The sequence below is a fragment of the Phyllostomus hastatus genome, unplaced genomic scaffold (assembly GCF_019186645.2).
Source record: "Phyllostomus hastatus isolate PE091 unplaced genomic scaffold, TTU_PhHast_1.1 phas_contig_152, whole genome shotgun sequence".
Lineage (NCBI taxonomy): Eukaryota > Metazoa > Chordata > Mammalia > Chiroptera > Phyllostomidae > Phyllostomus > Phyllostomus hastatus.
In genome coordinates this window covers 12,520,197-12,544,207 of record NW_025333622.1, presented here as the reverse complement: position 1 = coordinate 12,544,207, position 24,011 = coordinate 12,520,197, and the positions used below count along the sequence as shown (strand labels likewise).

The 24,011-nt window shown below is 38.6% G+C and overlaps 1 protein-coding gene across 4 annotated transcripts in view; it reads right to left on the bottom strand.

Moving 5' to 3' along the window:
* Window positions 1–14,059, bottom strand: part of PARP11 (poly(ADP-ribose) polymerase family member 11) — a 67,932-nt gene extending 53,873 nt beyond the window's left edge. For all 4 annotated transcript variants that reach the window (XM_045830665.1, XM_045830664.1, XM_045830668.1 and 1 more), the window contains exon 1: window positions 13,871–14,059. Coding sequence is in view for 3 of the 4 variants with exons in the window: in XM_045830664.1 (XP_045686620.1) it covers window positions 13,871–13,888 (18 nt within the window). In the remaining variant the exon portion in view is untranslated. The remainder of the gene's footprint in view (window positions 1–13,870) is intronic.
* Window positions 14,060–24,011: the final 9,952 nt, after the last annotated feature.

Here is a 24,011-nt window from a genome sequence, read left to right as displayed (position 1 = left end):
GGCCCACTGTATGTCTTCCTTGGAGAAGTGGTGTTCAGGTCCTTTGCACATTTTTTCATTGGGTTGTTTGTCTTCCTGGAATGGAATCATGTGAGTTCTTCATGTAATTTGGAGATCAAACCCTTGTCCAAGGTATCATTTACAAGTATGTTTTTCCATATGGTTGGTTCCCTTTTCCATTTGCTAATGTTTTCTTTAGCCATGCAGAAGCATTTTAATTTGATGTAGTTCCACTTGTTGATTCTTCCTTTGTATCTTGCTCTAGGAGATATATCAACAAAAATATTGCTGTGTGGGATATCTGGAATTTTACTGCCTGTGTTTTCCTCTAGGACTTTTATAGTGTCACAACTTATATTTAAGTCTTTTATCTATCTTGAGTTTATTTTTGTGTATGGTGTAAGTTGGTAGTCTATTTCATTTCTTTGCCTGGACCTTTCAGATCTCTCAACACCATTTATCGAAGAGGCTATTTTTATTCCATTTTATGCTCCTACCCCCTTTGTCAAATATTACTTAACCAGAGAGACATGAGTTTATTTCTGGGCTCTCTATTCTATTCCATCGATCTATGTGTGTGTTATGCCTGTACCAGACTGTTTTGAACTGTGGCTTTGTAATATAGTTTCATTTCAGGTATTGTGATCCCTCCTATTTTGTCCTTCTTTCTCAGATTGCTGGGGCTATTTGGGATCATTTTTGGTTCCATATAAATTTTTTTGAAACACTGGTTCTAAATCTGTGAAATATGTCATTGGTATTTTAATATGGATTCCGTTGAATCTATACATTACTTTGGGTAGTATAGACATTTTAATAATGTTAGTTCTTCCAATCCATGAACATGGTATATGCTTCCATTTATTTGTATCTACCTTAATTTCTTTCTTCAGTGTACAGTTTTCCAAGTATGGTTCTTTTTTACCTCCTTGGTTAAGTTCATTCCTAGATACTTTCATTTTCTTGTTCCTACAGTAAATGGGATTTCCCCCCTGGTTTCTGTTTCTGATACTTCATTGTTGGTGCACAAAAATGCCTTAGATTTCTGAATGTTGACTTTGTATCCTTCTGTTTTGCCAAATTAATTTATTAGGTTGAATAATTTTTTGGTAGAGCCAATAGGGTTTTCTATGTACACTATCATGTCATCTGCAAACAATGACAGTTTTACTTCCTCCTTCCAATTTCTTTGCCTTTTACTTCTTTTTCTTGTCTAACTGCTGTGGCTAGAACTTCCAATACTATGTTCAATAGAAGTGGTGAAAGAGGACACCCTTGTCTTGTTCCCAATCTTAATGGGAAAGCTTTTAGTTTTTGCCCATTGAGTATGATGTTGGCTGCAGGTTTCTCATATATGGCCTTTACTATGTTGATGTATGCTCCCTCTATTCCCACTTTGCTGAATGCTTGTATCATAAATGGGTGCAGTACTTTGCCAAATACTTTTTCAGCATCTATTGATATGATCATGTGATTTGTCTCTTATTTTGTTATGTGACATATTGCATTTATTATTTGCAAATATTGTACCATCCTTCCATCCCAGGGATGAATGCCACTTGATCATGGTGAATAATCTTTTTAATGTATTGCTGGATCCAATTTGCCAATATTTGTTGAGGACTGAGCATCTAATATCATTAGAGACATTGGCCTGTAACTTTCTTTCTTTGTTGTGTCTTTACCTGTTTTAGGAATTAGGATAATACTGGCCTCATGAAAAGAGTTTGGGAGTCTTCCCCCTTTGAAATTTTTGGAATAGTTTGAGAAGGACAAGAGTTAGCTTTTCCCTAAATCTTTGGTAAAATTTTGGTCCAGGACTTTTGTATACCAGTAGTGTTTTGATTACTGCTTCAATTCTACTAGTTCATATCAGTCTATTCAGGCTTTCTGTTTTTCTTGATTCTGTTTTAGAAGATTATATTTTTGTAGAAATTTGTCCATTTCACCCAGGCTATCAAATTTCTTGGTATATAGTTGTTCACAGTAAATTCTTACTGTCCTCTGTATTTTTGTGGTATTGGTTATAATTTCTCTTTCATTTCTAATTTCACTTATTTGGGTTCTCTGTCTCTTTTTCTTAACAAGCCTGGCTAAAAGTTTATTGATTTTGTTTATCTTTTCAAGAAACCAACTCCTGGATGTATTGATCCTTTGAGTTGTTCTTTTAGTCTCTATGTCATTTAATTCTGCTCTGACCTTGATTATTTCCTTCCTTCTATTCACATTGGACTTTGTTGTTCTTCCTCTAGTTCTTATAGATGTAGGGTTAGGTTGTTTTTTTGAGATATTTCTATCTTTTAAGATAGGCCTGTTTTGCTATGAACTTCCCTGTCAGGACTGCCTTCTCTGTGTCACACGGGTTTTGGGCTGTTGTGTGTTAATTTTTATTTGTTTCCAGAAATTTTTTTATTTTTTTCTTTGATCTTGTGGATCTATTCATTGTTTAATAGCATGTTATTCAGTCTCCATAAATTTTAATGTTTTTGAGGTTTTTCCCTGAGGTTGGTTTCTAGTTTCAAGCCATTGTGATCTGAAAAAAATGTTTGATATGATTTCAATTTTCTTAAATTTGTAGGGGCTAGTTTTCTTACCATGTGATCTATCTATGAAAATGTTCCATCTGCATTTGAAAAAAAAAAGTATATTTTGCTTCTTTGGGGTGAAAGGTTCTGTATATATCAATTACGTCCATTGGATGTACTGTGTTGTTCAATGCCATAAAATACTTGATTATTTTGTTTGAAAAATCTATCCATTGTTCACAGTAGGGTATTAAATTCACCTGCTGTGTTTTGCTGTGTGTATTTTTCTGTAAGTTCTCCAAGATTTTCCTTATATATTCAGGTGCTCCTTTGTTGGGTGCATATATGTTTATAATGGTCATATCTTCTTGATGGATTCTTCCCTTAAGTATTATGAAATATCTTTCTCTGTCTCTTTTTATAGCCTTTGTTTTGAAGTCTATTTTGTCAGACATAAGTATTTCTACACTGTTTTTTTTTTATGTCCATTTGCTTGGAATATTCTTTTCCATTACTTCACTTTCAGTCCATGTAGTCTTGTGTGAGGTGGCTCTCTTGTAGACAGCATATATGAAGGTCGTTTTCTCATCCATTCAGCTACCATATCTCTTTTGATTGGAGCACTGAATCCATTTACATTTAAGGGTATTACTGATAGGTACATACTCATTGCCATTTTTTCCCTTTCTACCTGGGTTTCTAATGTTCTCATTTTCTTTCTTTTTTAAAAGTATTTTTTATTGATTTTGCTGTTAGTTTTCCCAATTTTCCCCCCTTATCCCTCCTCCACACTCCCCCAACCCTCCAGCATTCCCTCCCCCTTAGTTCATATCCACGGGTTGTACATATAAGTTCTTTGAGTCCTCTGTTTCCTATACCACTTTTTTTCCCAGTCTATTTTATGCCTACTAATTATGCATAAAATAGACTTCTTCCCTATACCTTTTCCTCCTGTGTCTCCCTCCCCCCTCCCCACTGAACTCCCTCTGTGTGATGTCCATTTTTGTGATTCTATTCCTGTTCTGGTTGTTTGCTTAGTTTTTGTTTTCACTGTTTTTCTTTTAGGTTCATTTGTTGATAGTTGTGAGTTTGTTGTCATTTTATTGTTCATATTTTTATCTTCTTTTTCTTAGATAAATCCCTTTAATGTTTCATATAATAAGGCTTGGTGATGATGAACTCCTTTAACTTGACCTTATCTGGGAAACACTTTATCTGCCCTTCCATTCTAAATGAAAGCTTTTGCTGGATACAGTAATCTTGCATGTAGTTCCTTGCCTTTCATGATTTCAAATACTTCTTTGCAGCCCCTTCTTGCCTATAAGATTTCTTTTGAAAAATCAGCTGATAGTTCCACGGTAACTCCTTCTAAGGTAACTGTCTCCTTATTACTTACTGCTTTTAGGATTTTCTTTGTCTTTAATCTTGGGTAACTTAATGAGAATGTGCCTTAGTGTGTTCCTCTTTAGGTCCAACTTCTTTGGGACTCTCTGGGCTTCCTGGAAGTCTGTTTCCTTTGCCAGATTGGGGAAGTTTTCCTTCATTATTTCCTCAAATAAGTTTTCAATTTCTTGCTGCTGTTCTCCTTCTGGCACCACTATAATTCGGAAATTGGAACGTTTCAGGTTGTCCCAGAGAATCCTCAGCCTCTCTTCATTTTTTTGGATTCTTGTTTCTTCGCTCTGATCTAGTTGGATGTTTATTTCTTCCTTTTGTTCCAAATCCTTGCTCTGAATCCTGGTTTCCTTCCTGTCACTGTTGGTTCCCCAAATATTTTGCTTTATTTCATTTTGGGTATCTTTCATTTGTTCTTTCATTTTTCTACCAAGCTCAATCAGTTCTGTAGCATTTTGATTACCAGGGCTTTAAATTCTCCATCAGATAGGTTGGCAATCTCCTCATCACTTAGCTCTCTTTCTGAGGTTTTGCTGTGTTCTTTCATTTGGGCCATTATTTCTTTGTCTTGGTGCTGCTGATAGATTGTAAGGGGACGGAGCCTTAGGTATTCACCCAGGCAGGGCAACCCTCTTTGCTGCGCTGCCTGTGTGGGAGGGGCTAGAGGGGGAACAATGCAGATTGCCTGCTTGTCTCTAGTACACTTTCCAACAGACTCTCATGCCAGACCAGAAGTATCTCTTGCGGCAGCAACCCCAGCCTTAGCCCACAGTCAGCTCTGAGTCTCAGTTTTCCCCTTAAGTCAGGCCCTCCTGCACAGCTCTGCCAATTCGTCAGTCAGCCCCACCCCTCAGCCACCTTACAGCAGTTCTTCTGAGTCCACCTGTGAGGGCTGCCTTATCAGTCTGGTTGTTCTGGTTGATTTTCTCTTTAATTCCTTGGTTGTTGGAATTCCATGCAGTTTGATTTTCTGGCAATTTTGGTTTACTGATTTTAGATTGGTTGTTATCCTCCTTTTGGTTGTGTGAGGAAGTGAAGGGTTTCTATCTATGCTCCATCTTGGCTGGAGCTCTCTAATGTTCTCATTTTCTTAAAGCAGTCCCTTAGCATGTCTAGAAATGCTGGTTTGGTGGAGATATTTTTTTAGTCTTCTTTTGTCTTTCAAACCTCTTATTTTGCTTTCCAATTCAAATGAGAGCCTTGCTGGCTACAGTAATCTTGGTTGCAGTCCTCTGCTTATCCTTACTTTGAATATTTCTTGCCATTCCCTTCTGGCTTGTAGTGTTTCTGTTGAGAAGTCAGCTGCTAGCCTCATTAGAGCTCCCTTGTATGTTACTATTTGTTTTTCCCTTGCTGCCTTTAAGATTCTCTCTATAAATTTTGCCATTTTAACTATGATGTGTCTTGGAATGGGCGTCTTTGAGTTCATCTTGATTAGGACCCTCTGTGCTCCCCTGACCTGCATGACTTTTTCTCTCATCACATTAGGAAAGTTTTTTGTCATTACTTTTTCAAACAGGTTTCCTTTTTTATTCCTTGTTCCTCCTTTCCTTCTGGTATCTCTATGATACAGTTATTATTATGTTTCATGTTGTCCCGTAGCTCCCTAAACCTTCTTTGTTCTTGAAATCTATAATTAAAATCTTGAAAATCTGTAATTAAAGCACGAGGTTTTTCAATTTAGTAGAAATATTGGGTTAAAAAAATCAAAGTGCTGGGTCTAACCTATATCTCAAGCTAGTTGTTTACTTTGTAAGAGGCTGCAAAAAATACCATACTTTTCAATGATAATACAAACATCACTTTTTAAAAATACTGCTTTATTGTTTAAAATTGTTGGTTTGAATGGGTGTTGAAAGTTTGAGAAACACTGTCCTAGGGGTCTCACTCTCATGATTTTAAAAGCCATCTATATAAGCTGAGATCTAAATTGCAATTTCTACCCTAGCCTTCTTCTCTGAGCTCCAGACTCACCTATCCAATTGCCTCTTTGACTTTATTACTTGAATGCCTCAAAGACACATTAAACCTGTAATGGGCTTCAACCTCTTCATCTTCACCATCTCTCCCCCTTTTCTAATCCTCCCATCTCAGTGAAAACATTTCCTTCCTGGCTGCCTGTGCCAGAAACCTAACATTCACCATTCAAAGTGCAGCCTCAATTGATCTATTTTGTCACCTTCATCTCCACTTTGGACTATACCATAGCTTCTTATGTGGTCTTCCAACAGCCTTTCTGATACACCTGTGTAGTGTTCAATTACTACTGGAACAAATTAGCACAAACATAAGCAACACAAATTTATTACTTTACATTCCTGTAGAAGTCTGATAGGGGACTCACTGGGCTAACATCAGGGGGACTTGATTCCCGTATGGAGGCTGTACAGGGGAATATACTTCCTTGGATTTTCCAGTTTCTAAAAGCTACCCACATTTCTTGGCTTGCGGCCCCCTTACTTCATCTCCAAACCAGCAACCTTGTGTCTCTTTTGACTATTCTCCCATAGTTACATCTGACTCACTTCTTAAACCTCTATCTTCCACTTTTTAAGAACCCTTATGATTACACTGGACCTGTCTAGATAATCAAAATAACCACTCTCTCATAAAGTAAGCTAGTTAGCAATCTTAATTCTCCTTTGCTATGTAATCTAACACATTCCCAGTTTCCAGGGGTTAGGACAGGGATAAGGAGGCCACTATTCTGCCCATCACATTCTCTGTCTAATACATAACTCATTTTCCACACAGAGCCAGAATGATCTTTTTAAAAACACCAATATGTTCATGTCACTTCCTATTTAAAATCCTTCAATGGCTTCCAACTCCTCTAAGAATAAGGCTCAAAATCCTAAACAGATGCCACAAAGCCAGGCATGGCCTAGTTCCTACCAACCTACTGGTGCCATCTTCTGGTTCACTATGTCCCAGGCATACACAGTTTCTCTCTGTTCCTCAAACACCAAGATGCTTTCTGCCTCAGGGTCTTTGCTCACACTATTTCTGCTGTCAGAATACCCCTCACCCTGGCTGGTGTGGCTCAGTGGATTCAGTGCCGGCCTGAGAATTCCCAGTCTGAGGCACATGCCTGGGTTACCAGCCAGGTCCCCAATAGGGGGCATGCAAAAGGCAAGCACAATTGATGTTTCCCTCCCTTTCTTTCTCCCTCCCTGCCTTTCTCTAAAAGTAAACAAATAAAATATTTTTTTAAAAAGTCCCCCTCACCTCCCATCCAGTTTTTACACCTGACCAACTCTTGTTTTCCTTCAGATCTCTCTGTAAAAGTGGCTTTGCCTGATCTCCCAGCCTCGTACTATCCTAGCTCCTCCCATTATACATTGCCATGGTATACTTTTTCTTTTAGAACTTTCACTACAATTGAAGTTAAATGTTATTTGTGTAATTATTGGCTCAATGTCTGCTTCCCTGCACCAGACAACAAATTCATGAGTACTGGGGTCTAGTCTGTTGTGTTCACCACTGTAAACCCTGGAACTTAGAATTGACTGACATATAGCAGATGTTCAATAAATGAACAAGTGCCATCAGACATAATTTCAAAAGCAGGCCTAACTCTGACAGGGTGAGTGGCATAAGCCCAATACCTCAACATTCCACTTGAGCACTTTAGGCCAGGTGGGTCACACTGAACATATTGTCTCACTCCATTCCTTCAAACCCCTATTACAAACATGGGCCTCCAGCCTCGTCCCAAACTGTGTTCCTGATAACCAAAAACTATTAGACTTATTTCCCTGGCCTTGTGCTATACCTGCCATGCCAATCCTGGTAAGACTACCTTATTTCTCTATCCCTACTCAGGTGTTGTACCAGAAAAAAAAGTTCTAAAAACATGGAAGTTCATGTCACAAAAAGGTCATGATTTTCTGCAGCTCAGGAATCCTCCCTTTGTCTCTGACTCTCTCTGACATCCCTCACAGGTCCTTTTTTACTCACACTAAGTCCTATATCCTACATTAGACTGGAAAGAGTGTGTTCTGGAACCAGAAAATTCTAGATTTAAAATCTGGTTCTATCCTCATCCAGAAAGTTCACTGAACTTTGAGTCTTACATTGTCACTAAAAAAAAAACGAGGCTAATAATTTATTAATTCGTCACCAAATGACCTCACCAAAGTATTAGATAACCTAAGTTTGGGCATACCTTGTTTAGCACTGCCCCCAGGCACCAAACACTGGCATGTCACACTGCACTCCAAGCTTAGTTACACTAACTCCATTGTTAGAACAATTATAAAGAATGACAAGATAAAGATATCAGCATATGAGCCCCTGATTATATGTTGATCCTAAGAATATATTTTCATAGACACTATGTTCTCAACAGAACTTTCATTTCCAGAAATATCCTACCCTCACCCCCCCTCCAGCCTAAGAGTACGTCTATAAAATACACTGCCTGACTAAAAAAGAGATTACATAAATGTTAGTTACCACTGTCCACAACCCCTCATCCTCATTCTCTGAGGATACTCATACTGAGACTTTTGCTTATTGTTGCAGACACTGGCCTGCAGTGTCCGCGTCATTATGGATGAAATGAGACATCCACATGGACTACTGAGTCCAGTGGAGGAAAAGGGACAGCATGGCTTTTCTCTCAAGGGGAGCAAAAGCCTTGGCCTTTGCCATGACCAGCCTTTTTTGGGTTTCTCGGCACATTACATGATGGTCCTCATGTACTATGCACAGGTTCACTGTAGGTGGTTACAGAAAACAAAGGAGCCAACGCTGCTAATGACATCACAGAAGAGGGATAATTGCAAATGAAAAGGCAAAAGTGGTTGAACTGGTTACACTCATCCTTGGAAGGTTTAGCATGGATTTTAGGAAATTACTTTGCAGTAAATGTCCTCAATTCAGGGTAAGGGAGTTTTTTAGCAAGACCAAGACTCAAAGAGGCCTAGGTACATTGCAGGCCTGATTCCCCACGGGAGAACCTATCCATGTGCATGAGTCCTGTGCATCTCCGAGTGAGAGCTGGGCCCATGCCATGCAGAACAGTTTCCTACAGCTCATCATATATGCATTCTCTCCACTTCACTTCACTTTATCCAAACTATACTTGCCACTCTTTCACTTATGTGGGCTTTGGTCATTTTGACCTTCCCATAAGTCTACTTCTATAACTTAACTCCTACCTCAAATGTAACGTACTTCAATAAACCTTCTTAGTACCCCAGGTACCCTCTGGAATCACTCTGTACCCACAACATATATTACAAGACCCCGGAGGTTAGGCTCTGATTTGATATATATTTATAAACCCCTCTCTAGTGTCTAGAAAGGTGTTTTATATGTAGTAGCTACTTTACTAAATATTTGTTGAATGAGTAAAATAATAAATCAATGATTGAGTCTAGTTTAGACACATCAGAGGGACAACCCATAGAACTGTCCACCACCCAGCTCAAGAAACGGGTCAGGACTACAGATGCACATTGGGCATGTGTAGTCACAATGATTCAGTGATAAATTACAGAAAAGAAAAAATTAAAGGTGTAGTCTCAGGAAAACCAAAAAGAGAGTGATGACAAACACCCCTAAAAGCATTAATGCTACAGAAAGACAGAAGAGGTTGAAGACATAAAGGTTGCCACTGATTGTGGTCATTTGAAGGTTCCTGGTAACCTCCTAGCAAGTAAGGGTTAGGGGCAGAAGTGAGGCTGGAGCTAAGGTATGAGTAAAGAATGATAAAAAAAATATGACTATTCTTTCAAGAAGATTGACAAAAAAAAAGGAGAAAGAATCATAGTTTCAAGGGAGTTTGGAAGCAGGTGTGAAGATAAAATAACAGAGAAAAAGGTGGCTCAGCAGGTAAAGCATGACACAAGCATACAACTGTCATCCCTGCTACCACTAAGCAACGAAATGGGGTGAAAGAGGACATGGGGACTAATCAAATTCTATTGCTTACTTACCTGAGTGGTCCTGGAAAACTCATTTCCCCTTCTCCTAGCTAACCTATCAGATTATTCTAACAGTATGAGTTAATAAGTGCAAAGGAATTTTAGAAGGGCTTACCACTTTGTATAAAAGCCTTACTATTGTAATAAATGGTTTGTAATCTTGAACAGATGTTTGTAATTTTTCATTCTCTCTCTCTTTTTTTAATCCTCACCTGAGGGCATATCAATTGATTCCAAAAAAGGAGACAGAAATATAGACAGACATAGACAGACAGAAAGACAGACAGAAACATCGATGTGACAGGAACACTGATGATCAGGTACCTCCCGAACACCCCCTGACAGGGAACTGAACCCACAACCCAGTCATGTGCCCTTATTGGGAATCCAACCCCTGACCTTTTGGTTTATGGGACAATGCTCCAACCAACTGAGCCATACCAGCCAGGGCTCATTTTTCATTTTTACTCATCAGTGTGACAGAGAGAAGCTGAAATTCCCTCATATGTAATATTGATCTACTTATTCCACTCCCAGTAAACAGGGCTAAGACAATCACAAAGAGATAGAGAAAGGCTGGTTAAACTCAGGGTATACAGAGTCAAGGCAACAACGCCAACCCTTCCAACCCCTTTCTACAAACGTTGCAAATTTCCTAAAGTAGAGGACATTAGTAAAGAGCTACCTCCCCTCAGGTGGATGAAGAACTGCCAAGAGCTCATATCATAAGTGAGTGTGCCTGTTGCTTCTGTCAATCTGGTCTGCCTTGGCAGGGACATTATGCTTACCTCAAGGTGTCAGTTCAGAGATAGGCTTCAGTAGAATCATCACTGACCTCATGACTTTCTTGAAAAAGAAAATGGAATTGTGTACTTAAATAAAGTTTTTGTAGCTCCTGGGTTATCTCGTTCTGGGTCTTCCCCACCCCAAGGAAATGACAGAAGCTCAGTGGTGATCTTTCACACTCAAACCATGTCAGGAGACTTTCCACCTGAAGGGGCGACTGCCTCTGAATATTGCTATGTTCAGGGTCAGTGTACACACGTCTAGTAGTTTTCATTATAATCATCTTTGCCACAGCATTTTCATCGCACAACTAATTAACCATAAGGAAATTTCACCATAAAAGATAAAAGAACAAAAACTAAAAGGGAGACATTAAAAAGAACACAATGAAACATGAAAAAGTAATAAAATTAAAAAGACTATTGCAAAAAATGAAAATACATTGCCTTTCAAGTGTTTTGTTCAAGTACACATTTTTTTTTGCTTGGTAATTTGTCTCCTCATTCAGAATTGCACTTATCTTTTTTCACTAACGTTTCATTAAGAGAGGTATCAGTTTCCAACTAAAGAATAATGTTCTCGAAGACTGTTGTGAATTAGTAGCTGCCTCTGTCATGTTTGCCACAGCTGGGTAAACCTGGTTTTGATGGGTAGCTTTGATGGGCTCTGTTATACTCACCAAAAAAAAAAAAATACACAAAAACTGATATGTTATTATTTTCTAGTACAGTATGTAATCCAGCTAAGATTTATATAATATAAAAATGGGACTACTGCAAGAAATTTGCGAATGGAGAAATGAAACCAAACTGTCAAGTAATTATTTTGAAGAAATGAAACCAAACTGTCAACTAATTATTTTACCTTTTATGGTGAAATTGTCTCACTGCCAATGAGCTGTGTGGTGAAAATGTTTGTTGTGAAAATGCTCATAACAAAAATGCTTGAGGCAAAGATGTTTATAGTGAAACTACACATAACCCAGTGTAACATTTCCTCAAAGCATTTGTGAGTGGAATACACTATTACACAGAAGGTATATTTGCAATAGGAGGTATCTTTGCAGATCACAGGTGGCATACTAAGGATGCTAACAAAACGGTATAGGAAGAAACTAGGCAGAAGTGTCCATTAAGGCAGTTTACAAATGACTTTCCTTCACATAGAATTTATTCTCTTGTTCAATGGCAAGAAATGATAAACAGTGATTTAAATTGATGAGTAATGCAAAAGTCACCTGCATTTATCTTTTAAGATCATTGTATTTTTTAAAAAACCTTCCCAACTGTTTGGCTTAGGGTAACATTAAAATTAATTTTCATTCCATGAGTGCATCTGGAGAGACTATCCAGACACCTCTTCTATTAAAAGAAACTAACAAATTACGAGAGAAATCCACATGCAGATGTTGTCTGTATTTTTAAAAATTAAACTTTGTTGTCAGTATTCATATGGTTATAAGAAAACAAACAGTATCAGTATATGTAAAGCTAGTAGCCTTAAGGCACATTAGAGTGATATGATAAGGGTTAAAAGAAGTGGGATTCTATGCAGAAGGCTCACTACTTTTAATAAAAGTCAGTCTACTGAAATCAAGCAAAATCGTTAAGGTGATAACAGAGAAAAAATCGCATTTCTTACAAAGGAGAGAGATGATATAACAAACCAAATATATGAGACAATCATTAATGCTTTTATAATCCTCACAAACATACAAATGACCCAATAGCAAATGCTGATGTATATGTGATGGAGGATGGAGAATAAACAGTGAGACCAAAGACCTCTCTTTGGTACAATCACCTTTGTTAAATCAACAAATATTTTCTGAGTGCCTATTAAGTGTACCAGGCTCTGTTCTCTAAACTGAGAATACCACAGTAAACAAAACAGACAAAAATCCTTGCTCATATGGAGATTAGGGCATAGTGAAGGACTCAAAACATGTGACTTTGAGCAAGACATGTACTTGGGTGACTAAAGGGTTTGTTACAGAGAAATCAAGACAAGAAAGACTGCTAACACAAATTGAACACATACACACAGAGACAGTACAAAATGAAGGCTGTTGATGACAGTGAAACTTAATATATATGCAGAGAGCACTTTCTCATATTTTTAAAGTGTTTTTGCTAAAATCAAATACCAGCAACTACTTTCCTCTGATGTAACTTGATACTAGAGGACTATATGTATAAGCAAACAAAAAAATCTCAGATGACCACTGTTACATGATGAACTGGGATGGAACCACACTGTGCAACCAACAAGTACATACTAGCAGTTTCTGCTGGATAAATACTTTAAAAATAAACAAATTAACTGATAAACTCTGTAATTTATCTGGAAATATATTTCAGAAATGGAAGAAAAGTATTAATTACACCAAAGGAGTTTTTGCAATTATAGAAACAGGGTTATAGAGTAAATTTAGGCAGATATCTCTGCATATGGGGTAGTTTCATATATTTAGTCCAACAATTTGCTGAAATGTGACTCTGCCATTTTTCCAGTCAGCATAGTGTACCTTTGCCATGTTACTAAGCGACTTCAACTCTGACAAGAGATTGAGGGATTATTCTTGGGAAACAGATTGCACTCTTTGAGGGCTGTACATTAAATAAATGTATAAAAGCGAAGCATAAAAAAATACAAGCAGGCATAATGCATACACCGGAATCAAACAAGGAGGGAGACAAAACTTGCAGTTGAAACGTTCCAGGTCACCAGTTCTGTCCACTGAAAAAGAAACTCGAAGAACTTCACTATCCAGAGACTTAGAACATACACTCGGCTCCCCCAAGTTTTAAATGACTGTCCACCTAGAAGAGAAGTAGTGACGGTTCCTTCTAGACCCATTCAAGACCCGGGGGTCGAATCCCCTAGCTTTAGACGGGTGGGACTGGCACATACACCTAAGGCAAAGGAAAAGGAACAGATCCGAAGCTCCAGTTGAAAGCAAAACACAAAGTTTACGAAGCTGGTGGAAGGGAGGCGGAGAAACCACAGCCAGTAAAATAAGTAACTAATAGGAAAGCAATACAACGTCGGAGAACCCACCGGGCCATCTACACCACTCAAACGGGCAGGAGTGGAAAGCCGCAAGGGCTGGGATCTTCGAGCTCCGGCACTCTACACCCAGCCCGCAGCAGATGATGGGGAGCAGTTCCTGGGAACCCCCTCCCACCAACCCCGCCCACTGGGTCCGCCCTGTCCCGCCCCGCTACTCACCGGATTTGCTTCCCACATAACGGAGGCGAAATTGAGCGGAGGAGAGCCTGGTGGAAGGGGCTAGCCGCAGACCGAGGTGTTGGTTTTTTCCTAGGGTGCCCGGGAACGAAGGATTGGAGAGGCAACCTTTACGCAGGCCTTCCTTCTCCCCGCCCTGTCACAAGCCAGCGTCTTTGGACTACCGAACCTCCCAACTTCCGCCCAAAGCGTTGGCCCCGCCCCCCCCCCCGGAAGCTCGTCCCTCCCCTGCCGCTCCCTTCCGGACACTGGTGGCGGGTCTTAATGGGAGGAGCTTGTGAGTATCTGGGTTGTAACAGAGTTTAAAGGGTTTCTAGTCCAACCACAGTTTTAGTGTTAATGCCCAATACAACATCCCCATCAAATGATCTTCGAGTCACGGTTGGTTGTATTTCTTTCGATAGTTGTTGGTCACCGTATACTGAGTGTAGGGCCTGGGAATTGATCGCAGTACAACCAGTGACATTGGGACAAGCTTCATAATCTAACTGGTAGTTTCCTAATCTTCAGAATGGAGATAATAACAGCTTCAGTATGTACCTAAGAATGTAGTGGCATCGTCTAAAGTACCTAGCACAGTATTTGGCATAAAGCAAGAACTCAAGTAGTGGCAGTTGTTTGCCAGGCACTGCTAGGCTCTCCAGAGGACCAGATTGACCCAAATGCAGTCCATGCCATCATGGAGCTGAGAGTCTAAAGAAAAAAGCAAAAAGTAATACAGATAAATAAAAAGGTGCAGCATGGTGTATAGAACATACCAAGCACAGGGTTCTAAGAGATCATGCTTACTTAGGAGAGGTGTGTGCTCCCATCCCCTCCTCCCCATAAGAAGTATAAGGATGTACTCCTGCTGAAGTTACCTGGGTAAAAGAGCTAAGAGAGGGGATGAATCTTCTAGGCAAAAAATAGAATCTACCCTTTGGAAATACAAAAGAAACAGTTTGCTATAGATCCTCCTGGGCTTTTCTATACCATTGCACATTAAAAAAAAAAGAGTACCTGTAGACTTAAAACATGACATTATTTTCACTTAATATGATGCGGATAGTCTTCATTCTGATACACATAAATGTATTTCATCGTTGTAAAGTCATCATTTTAAAGACTTACATCATTCCATAGTTTGTTACACACACACATTTGAAATAATCCATCATGATAGACATTTAAGTGGTTTTTTTAATTTCTTACTATTTCATAAAAATTCAACAGTAAACATTTTTGTACTAACACTTCTGTACATTTGTCCATTTACCTCCTTGGAACAAGTTCTAAGAAATGGAACTGTTCAATAAGGAAGTATGTAAATTTCAAACTTTGATACATATTACCAAATTACACTAAAAAATATCATATTATGTATATTTTCAATCTCTAATTTATTCTTATAAATGAATTGAGGTAGGGATCTTCATTTTATGTTAACCAATCACCCCAATAACACTTTTTAAATAATCTATTCTTTCCCCACTTTAAAGTGCCACCATCAATCAAAAACTAAATTTGTGTGTATCTGTTTCTGAACATTCTCATCTATTTTATTAGCTCTCTGCCATTTCCTGTGCTATGCCATACTTATTATAAGTTGATAATATATTTGTTTTCTCATAAAGCAAGTCTCCTAATGCTATTTCCAATATTTCAAAATCATGAGTCCTCTTATTCAGGAATACATGTCTTGATGTGCTTAGGTCTTTCATATGTTAAATAACACAAAAATTTCTTGTAGATTTGTACAATTCTTGTGAAATTTGTTCCTAGATATTTTATAGGGTTTTTTTTTGTTATTGTGAATAGGGAAAACTATTGATTTTTGTGTAATCTTGTATCCTACCATACTGTGAAAATTTCGTATTAGTCCTAGTAGTTTGTCACCTGATGTTTCTGAATTTTATGTCAATAATCACATCACCTACAAAGAATTCAGTTTTCTATCTTCCTGTTGCATTGCCCAAAACCTCAGAAAATTTTTGAAGAATGCAGGATAAGATAATGGGCATTCAGTCTTTAGTGCAGTAAGACAAGCATTTGCCCTTTGTTGGTGCTAGATATTCTTTAAACACACCATTGCCTTTGAAGAATTCCTAGTTTATACACCATTCCTAGTTTATTATTAGCTTTTAATTAGTAAAGGGTATTAAATTTAATCAACTTTCTCATAAACTTTATTACTGTATTTATTTTTTACTCTGACTTATTAATATAATGAAATATATACTAGTAGATTTTCAAATGTTCAACTCATCCTTACAGTCTTGAAATAAACTCTCCATCATGTATTCATTAGTCTTTGACTACACTCCTGGCTTCAATTTGTTAGTCTTTTATTTAGGATTAAAATTTATTCATAATTAATCAAAGTGGTCCATTGTTAATGGTGCTTTTTGTGATTGTCTTTAGCAAGTTTTGTTAAGTGAACAGTAACAGTTTAAGTAATTTAGGATTAGCTCTTCATCAAAGGTGGAGTGGAATTTTACAAAACAAGTTTAACTGGAAAGATTGGGACCAGGTCCTCAACCTTTTGTGGTCGGGCCTATATTTCATTTCCCAGAAGACTCCAGGTTGCCTGAGCTGGTGGTCAGAGAATGATGGGTTATGGAGAACACAACTGGTTTAGATACATATATCAGGAGGATAACTTTTCAGAATATACTGCTATATCCCAAAGGAATATGGAGGAAACATATTTCATAAACTGAAAACAGATGTGCAAATTTTAGATAATTTTTTATTATTCTTTATTTAAAACCACTTAGAGAGCAAGTGTGGGAATGGGCCTTACTGATCATTTAGGCCTGGGGTTGCAAACTGATAGCTAAGGAGCTTTAGTACACACAGAGTATTTAAAAATGTTTTTTTAAAGCAGGAAATTTCACATTAAACAATATGGATCTCCAGTTTTTTTTAGACATTGTATTCTCATATGCCAACAAGTGGCCAAATCCTGTGGACCCATGTAGACTGGAAGTGGACTCTCAGGTTTACCTGAGTTAGCAGGCCAATATTACTCATCCTCATTTAAATGACCTGGGGCTTATGTATTTGGGTTTGTATTAAGTATAATCCGCCTCTTACTTTGCTGAGGAAATGTAATGGATCTGGGACTTATAAATATCCTTATAGAAAATACCTTCTTAGCACTCTCTCGTACCTTTCTCAAGGGTGGGCTCAATCATTGGGGCTCAGACTCTCCCACTTTCAATAGGTTATTCTCTGCATGTAATGCCTGAAATGTTGCCTATTACAGAGTCTGGCACTGGGAATGCTTCCGCCTGCATTATAGTTCTTGGCAATATGCCACAGAGCAGAAAGTATGCATACTGACCACGGTCTCACTAGTTTTCTCGGGAAGACCAAACAAATGGAAGACATTTTACTTTATCTCTCATGTTTTCTGTGTGTGTTCTGGAAGGAAATGTCTTAAACCCTGCTAAGCCCAGTCCTAGGAGCCTGGGTGACTACAACCCCAATCCCACCTGGTGGAGTTTATTAAATCTTTGAATGCCAGGAGGGGTGGGAGGAAATGCCCCAGGGGAAAGGAGAGAGAAGATGAGCAGAGAACTATCACTGGAAAGCATGAACATAATCAGAAAGCAGGTAGTTGAGCAGCAAAGTGGATTTGGGGGTTGGGAATCAGTCTCCTATAAAGACAATAGGAGAAAAGAGAACCAAGTAAGTGGTGAGATACAGGATATAGCACATATTATTCCAGTGTTATGTTCATAATTGTTTTAATTTTTAAAGGCCACATTTACAGCCAGAAATGGAGCACTAGGAATGCATGTGGAAGACAGGCTGGATTTGACATAAAGGAGGAGCAGGAGACTAGAAGAAAGTGCAAAAGGAGAGAAGGGGTGCAGGAGCAAGGGAGAAAAGAGCTTCATTTGTGCCCATCAGCCTTGAATATAAAGACCCAGCCTCAGCCTGAAACAGAGCCAGCAGTGAGGCAGCCTTAGAATCAGCCCTGCTGCTGAGGTCTGACATGTGAACAACCCAGCAGGAATTAAAGAGGTGAAATCAGCAGATGAAACACTTGCTGAAGCCAAGATAAGCATTCCTGGGTAGGAATTTTTCAAAAAATCAAAATGAATCCTGTAAATCTTCCTAATTAGGAAACATGACAAGAAACTAAATTCAACCAAAAAAAAAAATGAAGTGCTGAATAACACACCCACACTAAATGGAAAGGCTCTATTGAAAATACCACTGATTATTAGTTTTCGCTGCTCAAGGAAATTATCTCGGCACAATGATGGGCATCAACATGCAGCTCACAGCAGCAGTCAAAAGCAGCAGCTGAGATGTGTGGCCATCCTAATTAGAGGAGGGAGAATTCTGAAAAGGCTCTGGAGCTGTGACATTCCTGGCTGAAGCTTTCCTTCTAGGAATGCCACATAAGGGTTTTGGTCATCACATTGTAAAAGGGAACTTAATAGGAATGATCTGGAAAAGGACAGTAGAACTGCCTTGGGAAAGAGTGCTAGAAGCTTTGAGGCTAAAGGCAAAAAGCAGGAAAACACTTCCATAAGAAATCATTTTCAAACCAAGAGAGAGGGAGGCAAGTAAAAGCCTATGGTGGTGGAAAGGGCTGCTGGTGGGGTATTGTTTGCACTTAGGTCATTCCAGGCATTCCAGGTAATTACCTGTTCCTTGTGAGCACATCCAGGGAGCTTGAGAAATTACAGCAGATTATCTAGTATGAATTATTCTTCTACTCACTCAGCAAATATTTAGCAAGTACCCTCCATGTTCCAGGCACTGTCTCTAGCCTATTAGGATAGGTCAGTGAAGAAGATGGAGGAAAATTCCTGCCCTTGTGGAATCTATATGCTGGGTAGTGGGGGTGGGAAGGCCCTGGGCTGGGAATGGGGGGAAACACGTAATGTAGTGTAACAAACATTGTGTAGATGCTGTAAGATAATAAGAACTATAAAAAAAACATAGATCAGGTAAGGGATATTGAGCGTAGTCAGGATGGTCCTCATTGAGCAAATAGCATTTGAAGTAAAATCTGGAGGAGGTAACAGAGCAAGCTTAATGGATATCAGGCAAAAAGTATTCCATGCAGAGGAAACAGCTGGTATGAAGTCCCTAGGAGTGTGTGTGTGTGTTGGAGAGGGAGGAGGAGAGATGTACCCCCATATAACAATTAGCAAATATTTACACTAAGTATGTGCCTGACAATGTTATAAGCTCTTCATATACATTAACAAATAAAATTCTCACAGCAACCCTATAAAGTAGATACTCTTATTATCCCCTACTTGGCCAAAGGACAAAGATCCAACCCTGGCTTCAGAGCCGGTGCTCCTAATCACTACATTATGCCCTCTCTCAATATGGTTTCAACCCATCTGCTTCTGGTACCAGCCCTGCATATCCAGTTGCAACTGGAATTCAAGTACTGTCCTAGGATAAAATCATGTTTGTTTTTTTTAAAGCAGTGTTGCTCACTGCTTTACCACCTATGACCCTTCCCCTGGCCCTTTGCTCCCTTCTCCCACCAACTTAAGAACCACTTTTTTTCTGCAGGTTCATCAGTGGGGTCTGTTGCTTCTGCCCAGCGAACCAAGTAAATGTCTGTGGATGGAGCTTTGGTTCAATTTGGGCTGGGGAGCTGGGGAGCAATGAAGTAGTGTGTGTGTGTGTGTGTCTGACTAGGGGCAAGGACAGAGCGTGAATTGAATTTTAAAACAGGATATCACCTTTTTCTTCTACTCCAAAAGGCTCTGTTTGTACCTGATGGTCACCAGCTCTTCTCACACCCTGTGTCCTGCTCTCTTAAGACACAGACCTTTATATTAAAAGCCATTGAATTATGTACTTTAAATGGAGGAATTGTATGGTATGTGAATTATATCTTAATAAAGCTATTAAAAACTAATTTTTAAATAGAATGTTGGCTTTCACTTACCTTGTTTACCCTCCTTCTAACCTTCCTTTTTCACATAGATTCAAGGGTCCCAGAACCATACTTAGAAAGATGTTCACCATTCCTAAACCCCACGCACTCCAACCAAAGTTACAACTTTGTTTTGACCCCAAGGCTTACAGCATTATGCCAAGGATAATAAATGACTCTATCTCATTATACCTTTAGTACCAACTTTCCTTAATAGAAAAAAATCTAACATTTTAATGTTAAAACAAGCATAATATATGTCATGGAGTAGACGGCGATGTTCACATACATGGGAAGGCAGTGTTCACGCTCTCTGAAACAGTTTCTGGCTTATGGCCCCCTGCTTCCAGCTTGGGGTTGCGGGGTGGGGAGGCCCATGGTCCCTGCCATTATGGGAGAGAAGCTTGAGATTCCATGATAACATCAACTACAGTCAGGAGACCCTAGGGCTGATCCAAGGTAACTAGCTGAGTGATATTTACAAAGTCACATCCCATTTTTGGGCCTCAGTTTCACAACAAAGAGATGAAATAATGGGACCAGGTGATGTCCAGGCTCAATGCCAGATCTCACAGTCCAGGGTTTGGTGTCATAATGAGACAATGAGATGCTGGACTCACATGTCACTGCCAAGATGCTCAGAGATACAAGAGGCAAAAGATATATTCCCTGCCCTTTAGGAACTTTTCATTTACTAGAGGGGACTAAAAAGAGAGTCACATGTAAGACTTGACAAAAATGTAAAGTAAATATGTAAACCATCTAAAGAATGCAAGGGACAGGAAGCAGCTGAACATAATGAGTGATCAGATTTCTGGTCCAGAGCACCTGGCTTGACTTACCTGTGGAATTAAAGAGACAGAGACTGTTACTCTCCCAACCCCTGGGGTTCTTCGGGCAGGTTGCCCTGACATGGGGTCACTCATTAATGATCTTGAGAATGGCCTCAAATCACATAATAAACTCACAGAAGAAAAGGGATCTTAGTGATCATCCAATTTAAACTCCATCTACATTTAGTCTTTGGAATGCTTGTCTCATACTTATAATATTTTTATTTAATAAAACATCCTTAATATTATCCCCAATCCTGAGTAATCTGGATTACTAACTAAAACTGGGACTGGAATGCATTTATCTTTCTCTTCATAGCCCAGTGGATTGAATATGGAATGATTTTAAGACTAACCTTATTAGCATGGACTTGCATAAGCTCTGCCTAGAAATGACTTCTCAAAAACCATTGCTGTGAACAAAATTAAGTTCTTACCCTCTACCATAGGGTACTCATGCATTTTCCTATCCCATCCTTTCATTTCAGAGCCATCCCCACTCTCTAAGGCTATTTCTGAGCATTTCCCCACGTGTCTAGTCACATGCCTTTGCATGTCTTAAACTTCCATGAGTTCTAAGAAGAAGTAAAACTAAAAGGAAATAGAAAGGAAGGGGCACCGTGATCCTTCCCACTGAATTAATTGATTTTTATTTGTCCTGGGATGATGTTATTAATCTAGGAAAATGTCTAGCCTCCCGGGTTAGTACTTTCTGGAAACCAAACTAAAATTCAAAATATCTGGGTAGGATCTTGGTAAAGGCCTTCCTGGATCGTGCAGAGGTATTAAATATCCCCCCACCCTCAAAGGTTTCTTCCAATTATTCTGGGATGCAAAAAGAAGTAGTGGTCCCTTACAGATTGTCCGAAACTGAGCTTTTCTCATTGGCTGGAAAATGTGCTCATTTCATCACTAGATGGTGCTGGCACATAGGAAAGAACAGCTATGATTAAAAAAAAAAAAAAGTGAGCACAAACTGTCTAATAAGCTGCAGAATTCCTTTGTTTCTGGGTAGGAAAGATCAGCTTTTGTCAAGCACAGTTCAGAATAGCTTTCACAATTAGCAATAATCTAATTGCACACCTTTACCCTAAATCAACCAAATGGTCAAGACAAAGTGGAAGCTGTATAATATATACTTAAGAGTAAAGGTATTTATAAGGAACTATAAATCTCTTAGCTATGTAGTGTCAAAAGACAGAAGTTAGTAGTCAGCAAATTTTGTTGTGTAGTATAACCAAAAGTGATAAGTTTTAGATTCTTACTCTGATATATGTGGATCTTTGCCCAGTTAGGTCCTGCAGATATGAATTCAGGTAACTTCAAATTAAATTAGGAATTAAAGTACGAACTCCCCTACATCCTGACAAGCCATATTGTTTTAACATATGTAGATCTGTTTGAGGATTATTTGATATCATTTGATGAATAATTTACTATTTGAACTATAACCACTAACCAAGTTCTGATAAGCTATGGTCTAAGCTGAGTTTTAGGATTTGGGGATTTGGAAAGGAGCATACGGGGGCCTCTATCTTCCTTCCAGCTCCCACGGTGATCTCCTTCACATTAACAAGGGCTCGCTTAGGCTCTTTAAACCCTTGTGGCAACACCAAACTGACCACTCAGAGAAGCAGCCCATTATATTTCTAGACAGTTCTAATAGAAAGTTCTTCCTTATGTTGAGCCCAAGTGTGGTTCTTTATAACTTCCACTCATGTATCCCCATTCTTCCTTTTAGAGGAAGAATACAGAATACAATATTTTTTTTTGATATGACTGTTCCTTAAACATGTGATGGTTTAGGCTCTCTCAGCCTAAAATTGCATTCAGCCCTTCATCTATTTTTCATGTAACATGGTGTCTAGATCTATCTTGGTTAACATTCTCTGATTTATTTCAAAATGTGTTCTGATCACATTGCCAGTAGACTGTTAGTTATTTTGATTTAAATTCTATGGGTCTATTAATCAAGCCAAAATTTCATGAATTCTCATGTTTCTTCTCTGAAGTCTTTAGGTCAACTAAAACTCCCAGGTCATTCATGTGAATGTGGTAGGTCAGATGTGCCCAGTCCTTGTACATATAATTGATTTTTAGAATTAAAATGTGCATGTTAAGCCCTATGATATCATGTGGATTTAAGCTCATAGCTGTGGTCTGTCAAAATTACTTAGAATCGTTTAGCTCATGCTCTGGTGTCCGACATCCCTGAATTTGGAATTTTGTTCCTCCACTCATGAGCTGTGTCATCTTAAGCAAATTACTCGGTCTTGTAAAACGTCAGTTTCCTCACTTCTAAAGTGGAGATAATATTACTACCTGACTTATAAGCAACTACAATTTACATGGGATAGTTTTGTAGAAAAAGTATATTTAACACAATCCATGGCATATAGCAAGGACTCAGTGTTTGTCATTATTAGTAGTAATAATATCCTTCATCTAAGCTATCCTTCTTTCTCCATGTCAGACGAAAATCTGATAAGCATCTCCTTTAAGACGCAGATAAAAATACTGCCAGGGAAGTTTAAAAGAGATCTCCACAGCTCACCCTCATAGTTTTTCTTCAAACTGATATATTCAATAATCAGCACTTTATAGGCATAGCTCTCACCTCAGCCATGGTTGTACCCACTGGCTATCAGCCAATTCACATCTTGTCTACAAGGTGATTATGATAGATCTTATCAAAAGCCATGCTGAAAGCAAGTATGGATTCGATGCCTTTTCTTTTTACCAGTCTACTATCCCTATCAAAAAAAAGAATAAATGAAGACATGTTTTGTTTTCTGAGATTTTGGGTTGGCTCTGAGTGATCTTTGCTTTTCTAAAGACTGACAAAGAGTCTACTTAATAATCTGTTCAATTGATGGGTTAAAGTGGTGAAATTGTGGGTTATTTCCCCCTTCGTTTCTATTATTATAATCATGTTTGTGGAGTAAATAGCTTTTTAAAATTCTGTTCTAGAATTCTGCCAGGAATAATTGTCATGCTGACTGGCTTATAGTTTTTGTAATATGCCCTTTTGCCCCTTTATGAGAATAGGGACAACTTTGTTCTTCTCTTGTCAACAGTTCTTCTATTCTCCATGCTTTTTCAGAGATTATTGAAAACGGTTCTGGGAGTTCTTTGAGCAACCTGGGATGTGATTTGTCTAAGTCTGGAGATTTGAATTTATTAAGGGGGGTGTGAAACAAGCAACACACTAGTTTCTGCACTGGCTTTGCCATTTACTATCTTAATAAGTGTGGGCAGTTTTTTTATTTTATTTTACCTTAAATTCTCCCCTCTGTGAAATAAGGCATTTGGACTAACTGATGTTGAAGGTTTTTTCAAGGTCTGATGTCCATTTCTCAAATAATCTAACTTTCCCTTACTAACTTTT